This window comes from Nanorana parkeri, unplaced genomic scaffold, assembly GCF_000935625.1.
Source record: "Nanorana parkeri isolate BGI_ZX_2015 unplaced genomic scaffold, ASM93562v1 scaffold703, whole genome shotgun sequence".
In the NCBI taxonomy this organism is placed as follows: Eukaryota; Metazoa; Chordata; class Amphibia; order Anura; family Dicroglossidae; genus Nanorana; species Nanorana parkeri.
The window spans coordinates 286,078-298,953 of record NW_017306971.1 but is presented as its reverse complement, the minus strand read 5'-3'; the positions used below and the strand labels follow the sequence as shown (position 1 = coordinate 298,953).

Genomic DNA, 12,876 nt, shown 5'->3' with positions numbered 1-12,876 from the left:
AGAAAGTCCCTTGTTCTAAAAGAAATTCTTGGTCATGGTGAACATAACATTATCATTTTAAAAACATACAGGGTTATTCACAAAAGGGTGAAGAGTTTGGAGAAGGCAGGAGAAGTGAACAATCTAGGACAACATAGCTGAACTACAAATCAGGTATTTTGGCCTAGATTGTTCACTTCTCCTACCTTCTCTAAACTCTTCACCCTTTTGTGAATAACCCTGATAGTGTTAACATAGAATACCTTACCAAATGTAAAATATAAGTGAATGTAATCCAGTAAAACTTGGTATAGATCCATGGATATGACTCCTATCAAGAATCTAATTATCAAGAGGCCCCATTAGTGTTTCATTAGTGTAAGTTTAAAGCAATATAATAATTCAAGGGCTGGAGAAAATGGTAAAATAAACAGGTGATTTGAAATAAAAGTGTAAAAAGAACAGGGAACAGTAAAAAAAGATTTTTGGTTGCCCCCCTATCCAAAAGAACATGAAACTAAAATTGAGTTCTAAAAAGAAGCCAAAAGTCAACAGTATGTTGTAAAGGTAACCAGCTCAGATAATAGCCAGTCTAGTTTCTATTTTGTTTTCAACAAAACATTGCCTTTTTACATCATTGCCATTTACATGTTTCAAAAAACATGTAAGCACCTTGTCCCCATGGGCATGGGGACAATGTGCTTTTCCAGGGGGGCCTGGTATGGTGCAGGGAGGGGGGAACTCATTTGTTCACCCTTTTCCTGTCCTGCTAGGCCAGTGCCCAGATTAAGGGTCTGTTTGGGAATTTTAGGGGGACCCCAAGTTTTTTCAATTTCTTGCTCGTGGGGTTCCCTCTTAAAATTCCTACAGAAAGGGCCTGGTATGACTTTGGGGAACCCTGCACACTTTTTTTCTTATTTTTTACTCAGGAGTTCCTCCTAACATTACTACCTGACCTAAAGGGCCTGGTATAAATTGGGAGGGGGACCCCATGCTGTTTTTTTTTTCTTATTAGTGACCAGAATAACCGAGCCGAATTCTCTGCAGCATTTAGCTATTCACTCTCTGCTGTTTGACCCCTATGAGAATAGGGGCAAAAAAAGTGAATGAACTGCCAAACGCTCACCGTAGCCGATCCGGAAGTTTAATCGGCTGAGGCAAACGTGTTTTTCACTTGGGCTTAGCCAAACTGTTCGGGTGAACCCAAGTGAAGTGAAGGGAGTCCAAGGCAGGCATACGGGGCTGAAGTGAAGAGCCGAACGCCATTCGGCCCCCTTCACTTCAGGTTTGTTATTCACTCAGCTGCCTTTGAAAGCTAGAAAATATAGCTCGGTGATTGTGGGGAAATCTCACTATTCAAAGAATACTCAATCATAAGCAAGCAATAATACGTTGTAAAAAAAGATTTTTGGTTGCCCCCCTATCCAAAAGAACATGAAACTAAAATTGAGTTCTAAAAAGAAGCCAAAAGTCAACAGTATGTTGTAAAGGTAACCAGCTCAGATAATAGCCAGTCTAGTTTCTATTTTGTTTTCAACAAAACATTGCCTTTTTACATCATTGCCATTTACATGTTTCAAAAAACATGTAAGCACCTTGTCCCCATGGGCATGGGGACAATGTGCTTTTCCAGGGGGGCCTGGTATGGTGCAGGGAGGGGGGAACTCATTTGTTCACCCTTTTCCTGTCCTGCTAGGCCAGTGCCCAGATTAAGGGTCTGTTTGGGAATTTTAGGGGGACCCCAAGTTTTTTCAATTTCTTGCTCGTGGGGTTCCCTCTTAAAATTCCTACAGAAAGGGCCTGGTATGACTTTGGGGAACCCTGCACACTTTTTTTCTTATTTTTTACTCAGGAGTTCCTCCTAACATTACTACCTGACCTAAAGGGCCTGGTATAAATTGGGAGGGGGACCCCATGCTGTTTTTTTTTTCTTATTAGTGACCAGAATAACCGAGCCGAATTCTCTGCAGCATTTAGCTATTCACTCTCTGCTGTTTGACCCCTATGAGAATAGGGGCAAAAAAAGTGAATGAACTGCCAAACGCTCACCGTAGCCGATCCGGAAGTTTAATCGGCTGAGGCAAACGTGTTTTTCACTTGGGCTTAGCCAAACTGTTCGGGTGAACCCAAGTGAAGTGAAGGGAGTCCAAGGCAGGCATACGGGGCTGAAGTGAAGAGCCGAACGCCATTCGGCCCCCTTCACTTCAGGTTTGTTATTCACTCAGCTGCCTTTGAAAGCTAGAAAATATAGCTCGGTGATTGTGGGGAAATCTCACTATTCAAAGAATACTCAATCATAAGCAAGCAATAATACGTTTTTTTTCAATTTTCCTTGCACATGATTGGATATTCTTTGCAATGTGAAATTTCCCCACATTCACCAAGCTAAAGAGAAACTTCCCCTGCAAAGTGAAAATTCCCTTACAATATGAACAGCATATTTGCCTTTAGCAAATCAACCCCAAAGAGTCTATATTCTTTGTACATAAGTCTTTCTAAATACTTATGCTCACGAACTTCTTCAGAGATCTTCTGAGTCTGGTTTGCAAGTTTATATTAGAAAAGGCTGTAAGAGTTCCCAACATGGTCTCAAAGATCCATATTGTTTACAAAGATCCATGCTGTTGGGGCTTTCCCTAAAAAAACAACAGTAGCTGGCAACTAAAGCTTTACAATTATCTTCTTTCTGCTTCTTGATCTAACACATAATTGTACTCTGTAACATGTGTCTTACTAATACATATTGACAGAGCACAAGTTTTCATTTTGAAAGGAAAAGGGATAGCAAACCCTTGTCCCATTCCAGAGATTCCACTTCCTCTCCTGTAAATACAAAAGCATTTTCAAAAATGCAGTTAAAATCCTCTTAGTTGTCTCCAGAAAAATGTGCCCTTTGCAAGATTTCTCTATTTCCATTCATGTAACAACCTAAAATCTTGGATTTTCACTCACTCCCAGTGATACTGATTACAAGCACAAACAGAGAGAGTGAATCTCACTAGCAGGGACACAGGTGGCAGTAAGAGCCTCAATAGAGTATTGTGAATACATAAAACTATGGGGGTGCCACAAACTTTAACCTAATGGGCAGCACAAAAATATAAAGACCTTTAAATATTAACATAGGGCTGTGTCTACAAAGACAATTTCCTGCATTAAGTTATTCACATTTATGCCACAGTGATCTTGCTAAGCAGGTAAAATGTCAGAACAAGAGGATATCCTCATGATAACTGCCAATATTATAGACACTATTCTAGCAACAAAATGTAAATGAAGGGACAAATGCTTGAATGTCCATAGTGTCTGATTCAGTTTCTACTACCCTCCCAATTTTAGTATCATCAGCAAACACTGAAACGTGGCTGTTTACCCCCTCCCCAATATCGTTAATGAAAAGGTTAAACAGCATGGGGCCCAGTACAGAACCCTGCGGCACGCCGCTCATGACCCTAGCCCAATCCGAGAAAGTGCCTGTATCGATACTCTCTGTACCCGTTCCTGTAGCCAGTTTGCATCCATGTACACCCTATTTCGTCTATGCCCATAGACCTCAGCTTGTGTAGTAAACGTGTATGTATAACGTGTCAAATGCCTTAGCAAAGTCCAAATATACCACATTCACTGGCCTCCCCCCACCAAGATCTCTACTTACCCCTTTGTAAAAAGTTAGCAGGTTAGTTTGACAGGAGTGGTCTTTCCTAAATCCATGCTGGTTGTCATTTACTATGCCATTATCCCGAACAAATTCTACCATGTGGTCTTTGATCATACCCTCTAACATCTTGCACACTACCGATGTAAGGCTAACCAGTCTGTAGTTCCCCGGATGGCATCTGGACCCTTTTTTGAATATTGGAACTACCGTAGCCCTCCGCAAGTCGCTGGACACACTGCCAGTCATTAAGGAATCTTTAAAAATGAGGAATAAGGGTCCCGCTATAACCTGGCTTAGTTCTTTGAGTACCTTGGGGTGTAGATTATCCGGTCCTAATGCTTTACTTGCATTAAGTAGTTTGAGTCTGTTTTGTATCTCGGTTTCTGTCAACCATTGAGGTATATTTAGAGACGAACTATGTGCGTTCCTATATTTAATAGTACCGTCTTTTTCCAGAGTGTATACTGATGAGAAAAAGGTATGCAATGCCTCGGCCCTCTCCCTGTCGTTTGTGACCAACTCCCCATTATCATCCATTATTGGGCCTATCTGCTCCTTTCTTACTCTTTTACTGTTTATGTACTGGTAAAAAAAATTGGGATTCTTTTTACTAACTGTGGCTATATGTTTTTCACACTCTATACAGAAGTAGGGTTTACCCACTTTGCATCTTACAAACCTTGTCAACTAAGGGCAGGTTCTGTACCAGATCTGGAATGCAGTGCATTGCTTTTTGACAGGTTTTTACCATGATTTTGCTGCGTTCCATAGCTGGGGGTTTTTTAAGCTTAAAATGGGCTTTCAGTTGTGTTCAAGTGTGTTTGCATGCATTTGTATGCATTTTTCATGCATTTCCATGCATCCCTGTGCATTCCAGACCAGACAAAATGAGACATGCAGTATTTTTCTGGTCTGGTCTGGAACGGACTGGGCTGGTGTGAACAGAAGCAGGAATTGGCATAGGTATACATGATGATGCATTTTGGGTCTGGAAACAATCTGGTCTGGAGATGATCTGGATGTGATGTGAATGGACCCTAAAACTGCTATGAAGTTAAGGCAAGCAAAGAGCCTAGATTAAGCCCCTGGTACTCTAAATCAGTGCTTCTTAAAGTGTGGGTCGCGACCCTATATGGGGTCCCGCAAGTGAACAGGGGGGGTCGCGATCTGAGTCCCCGGCCAGGACCGCCATCACCACTGGGGGGGAGAGAAAAGGAGAGAGACACTGATCGACGCTGGGGGGAGGGATGAGAAGAGGAGAGAGACACTGACCCATGCTGGTGGAGAAGAGGAGAGAGACACTGACCAAAGCAGGGGGGGGGGAGACACCAACCGACGCAGGGGGGGACACACCAACTGACGCTAGTGGAGGGGGGAGACACCGACTGACGCTGGGGGAAAGAGGGGACACTGACTGACATTGGGGGAAAGAGGGGAGAGACACGGTCCGACGCTGGGGTCCCTTAAAAATTTCCTCGGCCAAAAAGGGGTCACGAGTGGAGAAAGTTTAAGAAGGCCTGCTCTAAATAACCTATTCTCCTACCAGCAGTTAGAACTTATATGCTTTGGTACTTGAAAAACATGTAATCAGTTGGAAATCTAAAACAAAATGGCATGAAGACAAATAAAAAAGATGAGAATACTATGCTTCTACTAACAATAAACACATGCAACTTAAAATTCTTTCTATTATACTGTATATGTGAATAAAATATAACACGATAACATAAAAATAGTGCATGTATTCACAAATCCAGATCTATGTGCCTTAAACCAGCCACATTTAGAATTGTATTTCCCAGCGTTCTGTCTTTCCCAGCATTAGCCAACAGTTAAGATAAACAAATGTACAATAGATTTGTTAAATTAACACATCTTCATGTGGATTTTACAGTTTACACAGTATGTTATACCATGTTACTCAGAAGATCATCCAGCTGCATTCAACCACACATTATGATATCAATGACTGATATGATATATTTGCCAATTCTTGGCCTCCCCCTACCTTGGACATATTAACTCTTTGGGGGTGATTTACTAACCTAAACACACGCACGCACTAGGTGCGTGTGGTTTTTACACAGCAAAACATATTTATCAACCAAAAAGTCTCTAAAAGCATATTTCCACTAATGCCATATATGGAAAAATCATGCACATGATGCATATATAATGCTGCTTCACAGTTTAGACAAAAATGGTTAGCTCATGCATTTACATTCCTGCAATCATCAACGCAAGCAACACAATGTAGAGCTAATTTACACAACATCACCTTGCAATTCATGCAGGGCTTTGCACAACACACCTGCTGGGTGTGTACACACTACAAAGGTGTCTAGATTCCACCAATAGATCATGCTGGGAGGGAACACACTACAGAGGTGTATACTTGTTCGTGGTGTGTTTATAAGGTTAGTAAATCAACCCCTTTATCTCACAACCCCCTAACTCAACCTACTGACTTCATCCCCTGTGCATCACTCCAGATTTCCTTTGCAGGACTTCAGATCCCACATCAGCATCTAAGATTTCCCCTCATGCAACATTTCACATTCAATAAGAAAACACCTCAGACTTCACCTCCCTTTACAATTTTACATGCTCCCCCCTCAAAGGATGCCAGGCTACTCACATAGCACTTTAGATCACCACCACATAGGATTTAGTCTTGTCTGCAGCACTTTTGACCTCCCATCTCCTGCAGTATTTATAACCTCTGTTTCAAGCATTTTAGTCGAAAACCACTACCAGATGTCTCTATTATATAATATGTGTAGAACCAATCAAATCCTTCTGTAATTCTACTGTTTTCATTTTCTATTCACTTTTATATGAGAGCTTTATTAAAATATAGCAATTCTACTGTTTCTAACCATGAGCAGTACTAATACGCTTATTAATAACATTTTGCCCATGTCATGTATCATTTCTGTGTAGACTGCGAAACAAGGGTGGTCATCAATAAAATAAGCCTTTCTGTGGCATCTCTACAGCATATAGTCAGCTTTATGGTGCAACTATAATGCTATTAAGCAGAATACGGCAATCAGCTATTCCACAGAAACAGCTTAATTAAAATCAAAGCTTAACAAAGACACATTTGGCTGATTTACTAAGTCTCAGTATTCAGTATTTGTCTACAGTTCTTCCTTGCAATTCACTGTGCTTGTTGCAAATGAAACACAGAGCATAAATGAGACCAGGTGTGGGAAGACTGCAAATTATGGAAATCTACAGTATATGAAAAGCAGCACATTGCACTGTGCTCTGTTTTGCATATACTAAACTTTGCATTTGGAATCTGCAAGATTGCATGTATATAGCACAGAGTAATTTCATAAATCCCTAAACTTCAAATTTTCTATTTCTGTGTCCATTTGAGCACTAAAATCGAAGTCAAATTTACCATTAAACACAAAATACCTTTTCCTATCAGTGGCAGTGGCTAAGAAACAGCCTTTTATTATCACCAACACATTTTTTCTGTTTATTAATAGAGATACAGTCATCTCACTTAGGCTTATTTATTTCGTCACACTATTGTAAGACAAGTTTAGAAGAAATAAAACAAGAAAGTGTTCTGTGTAAAGGAATTGTTTCTAACTGAGGTGTGTTGCTTTGGCTGCAAGGTTCTAATGATGATAATTCAGCCATGACTACGAGTTTAACTACATCAAATACAAGGAAGTACAGCTGCACCAGAATTACCACTAATTGTTCAGCGTATACAAAGTGTTAAGCTTTGAAGCTGTTGTCTGGGTCAGTAATAAAAAATAACCAAATGTCCTAGCTATATTAGGGCACTTCATAATGCTCCCAACAGCTCCTTACCCTTGCTTATTTAAAAAATTCTGTCTGCTAACTGTTATAGTAGCAATATTTCCTGTTGAGGACAGCAGTTACTCCGGCTATTTGTGTGCTGGATGCTCCCCGCTAGATCTGCAAGGTGTGCCCATATGACATAGCCCTGCAGACCCCTCCCTTTGCCACTCAAGAAAGAAGATCCCAAAGTTGTCTTGAATTGTATTGTGATTGTAATATCTTCCTTATATTGTAAAGCGCTGCACAAACTGTTGGCGCTATATAAATCATGTATAATAATAATAAGACAGTTGATGGCATTACATGGACATTAAAGAAGTTTTTCAGCATGACGATCAAGATTTGTGAAAAGAATGGGGGTGAGGAGAAGGTTAGGGTTAAAAAATGGTTTTGCATAGTGATGGGTTTTAATATTTATCCTAGCCCATGTTCATTGCTTTTAGGTTATTTTTTTATGTTTTTAAGGTAAAGATATATTTTGATTAATTTTTCAAAATGTAAAAAACAAGTGACATATAAAAATAAACAAGAAAGGTAAGAATAACCAGTAACACACAGTATGGCAACAACAAGAGAAATAGATTCAAACATCTAGGACATCAAGGCAATAAAAAAAAAACATGTCCATCAACCCCCAGAATACAGTAGGCAACTGGTGTATAGGCAGAGGAAAATAATAAGAAAGACAATAATAATAATAATAATTAAGAGCAAATAGGAGGAAAAAATTACAAGAGAAAGGAAGACAGAAAAGAGACCAGGAGGAGAATCAGAGAACAGGAGGAAGAAGGCACAACAAAGAGAAAAGAAGGGGTAAAGGGAAACAAGTAGACAAAAGGCAGAAAAAAACAGGCGGTGGTAGGTCCAACACTTTTAGAGAATGAGATAGAAAGCAGTACTTAAGCAAAACGAGGTCAGTACTTCAAGACAACAATGCTCAGAAAGCATCTGAAGATCTGTACAAAAACCAACTAGTCCACATTGCAGTGAGGGAAGAGTGGCCAGTCAACCTGGCTTCCGCAGTCAAACTATTCATGTGCTGTAGCTCATTCATACAGGAAGCCCATGCTGTGAGGCTAGGAGTGGTGGTGGTGTAATTCCAATGCCTGGATATCACCATCCGGGCAGCTGTCAGGCAATGACAGAGGACATCCTTTTTAATGCTTTTAAGGGATCCAGAGAGCATTGATAAAAGGGCAATCTCAGGAGACACATCCAGGTCAGTTGCCTGCATAGTGTTATAAATTTGGAAAATTTGCCGCAAAAAGGGCTGTAATTTTGGAAAGTGAGAGGGCCTTTTCAGTAATTTTTAAACATGAACATGAGTATGAACATGCATTGATCCTGCATTGATCCTGATATGCTATTTAAAGTAAATTGCTAATTTGGTAGCTCATCCCTATTTAGTAAGACATTTCAGATAATGAAACATAATAAAGCAGAACATGGAGAAACTGTTAGTACCTGACCAATATACCTATTCCAGGTTCATCAAAAGTAAACAAATATTGTTATCTAATACATGTATTATTACATTAAGACATATTTTAATACAAAGAGGCAGCATGTTAAAAAAAGAGTGGTAACTTGGGTCCCTGGTGACTTGGATTGGGTTCGATTAACATTTAAGAAGGTCAGAGAGGAAAATTCTATGTTGTTTACTCAGACAGAAGGTCAAACGAGTGATCTAGCTAAATCAATAGTTTCTTCAGACTGTTTTAGATCTTTCAAACAAGGCAAGTTTAAAAGAAAACGACATGGTTAAAGACTAGGTGGTTAAATCTATTAATTGTAGCAAATATATTTATCACTTCCATTGAACACTTTCAGTCTGTCTATAAGAAGTTGTTCTTACCAGTGCTGTCATCATAAGCGATAGTCACTGTCTTCCATTTGAAAAACTGCACCAAATCAAGGATTGCTCGACTAAGTGATGAAAAGTCTGGGTACAAGCTGACATAGAAAGAATCCTTGTTATCTGAAACCTGATGCTTCCAGCGAGTTTGGATGTGTGGAACGCCAAGTGCATTGCATATAGACTGCACTGCATTTGCTGAAGAACTGTGGGAAGGTCCAAATATAGCAGCCACTCCTAAAGACAGCTGTTCACAAGCTGAAAAAAAAGAAATATTAAATTACAGGTTTGTTTTACCACAACAACCAGTAAACCACTTTTCTGGTTATCTTATTTATTAGTCATCAAAAATCCACTGCACTGACCACTGAGCTCATACTAGGGCACTAGTAAACAACAGTACACATAGTAAAATCATTAGTGCATATAATTCAAATAACAGCTGCAATATGATGATCAAATATGCTATTACACCTTTTTAAAGAAAATCAAGCAATGCAGAAGCAAATATTAAAATCCAAACATTCAACCAGAGGTGTATAATAGGAAAACACACACACACACACACTCTACAATCAGTTACAAAGCCATCCACAACTCTGCCCCCGGCTATATCTCAAACCTGGTCTCAAAGTAGCACCCTAACCGTCGGCTCCGCTCATCCCAAGACCTCCTGCTTTCCAGCTCCCTTGTCAACTCCTCCCATGCTCACCTCCAGGACTTCTCTAGAGTCTCTCCCATCCTCTGGAATTCTTTACCCCAACCTGTCCGTCTGTCGCCCACCTTGACTGCCTTTAGGTGGTTCCTAAAGACTCATCTCTTCAGGGAAGCCTATCCCACCTCAACCTAACCGCTAAACCATCACGTTCTCAAACAATTCATCCCCACGCAGCTCCCTCCTCATGTATCACTTCCCCATCCCTTTTAGATTGTAAGCACTCAGGGGCCTCCTTCCCATCTTGTCTTGAATTGTATTGTGATTGTAATGTCTTCCTTATATTGTAAAGCGCTGCGCAAACTGTTGGCGCTATATAAATCCTGTATAATAATAATGGCCTCTGCAAGGTGTTCCATGGCAAGAACACATAGATACGGTGATAGAGGACATCCTTGGCGGGTACCATTATGTGTATGGATGGGTTCTGATAGAAGGCCATTAATGCGAACTCTGGCCGTGGGGCGATGGTATAGGGCTTTGATATGTGAGAGGAAACGGGAAGGGGTGACAATTTGTTCAAGGGTGTTGAAGAGAAAAGCATAGGGGTATTTTTCAGGATCTAATATGTTTAAGTAAAGTCAGGGTTTTGATTGTATTATCTCTAGCTTCACGATAGGGGATGAATCCAACCTGTTCCTGGTGGATCACGGATGATATATATTGTCCCAATCTGTTAGCAAGGAGCTTAGCAAATATTTTCATGTCAACGTTGATTAGCGATATAGGTCTATAGCTGGAACAGAGGGAAGGGTCCTTGTCAGCTTTTAGTATAACAGTGATGTGGGCCTCTTGGGATTGAGGGGTGAATTTACAATCGCTGGAGATGGAGTTGAAGGTCTGATCAAGTATAGGGGACAGTGAGTCTTTGAATTGTTTGTAAAAGGAGCCAGTATACACATCCGGACCTGGGCTTTTGTCTGGTTTAAGATTAAGGATATCACCTAATATTTCTTCCTGGGAGAAGGGGGGATTTTCAAGTTTTAATAATAGGTGGATTAGGAGAAAGACATCTATGTGCAATCAGTGTCTTTCTTCTAAGAAAAGTCTGGTGGCTGACACTATAACCCCAAAAAACTGCATTATCAGGAAAAACTGAAGCTTGATGGACGTGGGAGGGGTTATACCAGAATGGCTAGTGCCTTTTTTTCTGCCACAGTTCAGTTCCTTCTTTAGGTGGCAATATAACGCATTTGTCTGTGAATTACTTCTGATCCCGTGTCCCTTAATAAAGAAGAAAGAAAAGAGGATTTGACAGAATTGTGTCATTCATTGGATGTTATAAACACAGTGAATGTGACTGTGGCATGCCAGGGGAATGTTGTTGAATGTCATAACCGCAAAAAAACATTAAGGATTCAATGGGCATGAACCCTTTATAAATAGATTCCTTTAAAACAAGGTGTGATTTTTAAGAAGGAATGTGATTGTGGGGTGCCTACTGACTATGGCATACTGACATGCACTGTCCAGGGCATCTTTTTTCAAAATATAGCCTTAATCTTGGCTACAGATGATTCCATTTACAGAAAACTCCAGAAACTATGCAGGTTAGGAATTCTTTGTTCTACATATTAAACAATGTAGCTCTATGTAAATTTATTCTTTGATATTTATTGATAATTATGCAAAAAGTGTGCTTGCATTCAATATATATTGCTCAGATAGATGCTTATTCTGTACTTGTACATATGTAAAAAATTATATACGGTCAAATAAATATATAAGTTCTGCTTTAAATATTTTTTGCCTTTGCAAAGATGCTGTTTTGCTGCTACTAGCCAATACACTTTGTGTGTTTAAAAATCCATTAAGGTTTGCTCTCTGCTGAACTCCAGGAGCGCAGATGTGTGTCTATTAGGCCTTTGCATACTTTTATTGTGATGATCTCTGCTCCTTCTTACTAATGGAAATAATCATGAATAGAAAAGCTTGTCAAATTTATAGCATAAAGATGGCTGTAAAAGGTTTTTTTTTTCACTTTCAGAGTGCTAAATATACAGTCATAAAGTAACCTTTTTATATAAGTGTTGAGAATTACAACCTCAAATTATCTTAAAATTTAAGCTGTTGGAATATAAATTAATATTATATTCGACTTTTTTCAAGCAATGCATTGAAATTTGCAAACACAATGTAAAGCGATATGAACATGTTATTAAAGGTTCTATGACTTTTGATAAAAGTAATCACATATAATACATATGAGTAAGCAGAATATTCATGTTCTATAATCAATGTTGTGATATCAACATCTCTTTCATTTAATAAACCACAATTGTGTATATTATTTGGGACTTTTTATACAACATAATCGTAATTCCAAATAAATAATTGGGCTACAAAGTCATATCTTTTATTCATAAATAGTTTAAAAACATTGTATTAATAAATACAAACATTGTACAATGAAATAGCCCATCTTTCTAATAATGTTTTGTTGCCATATACTACTATGGTAGGGGTTCAAAGTTAACGCATGATCAATTTCAAATAGTCCAGTTCTGCCCATACACCTTACAACCATCGCACGACTAGCCTAAGGTCATTAAAATTTCGTACGATCTGGCCATCTTGGACAGAGAGGGGAGGGCTTCCGATGATTGCAGTGCAGAGCGGGCAGTGTGCACTTGCGCACACTGGCCCACGCTGCATTCGTCTTCCGACCACGCTACCATCCCGCCGAAAATTGTGCGATTTTTGTCACGTTTTCCAGCGTGCTTGGTAGACGAAAGACGTGCAACCGCTTCTACTGTAATGCCAATACACCTGCCAATTATCGTACAATCGCAGGATCACCCACAACTATCGTACGATAATCGGCAGGTGTATGGGCACCTT

The 12,876-nt window shown here is 39.6% G+C and overlaps 1 protein-coding gene across 1 annotated transcript in view; it reads right to left on the bottom strand.

The window, feature by feature from the left end:
• LOC108792938 (glutamate receptor ionotropic, kainate 2) overlaps positions 1–12,876 on the bottom strand; it is a 542,451-nt gene that overhangs the window by 288,791 nt on the left and 240,784 nt on the right. The window contains exon 4 of the mRNA XM_018563830.1: positions 9,321–9,578. Coding sequence (XP_018419332.1) covers positions 9,321–9,578 — 258 coding nt within the window. The remainder of the gene's footprint in view (positions 1–9,320; positions 9,579–12,876) is intronic.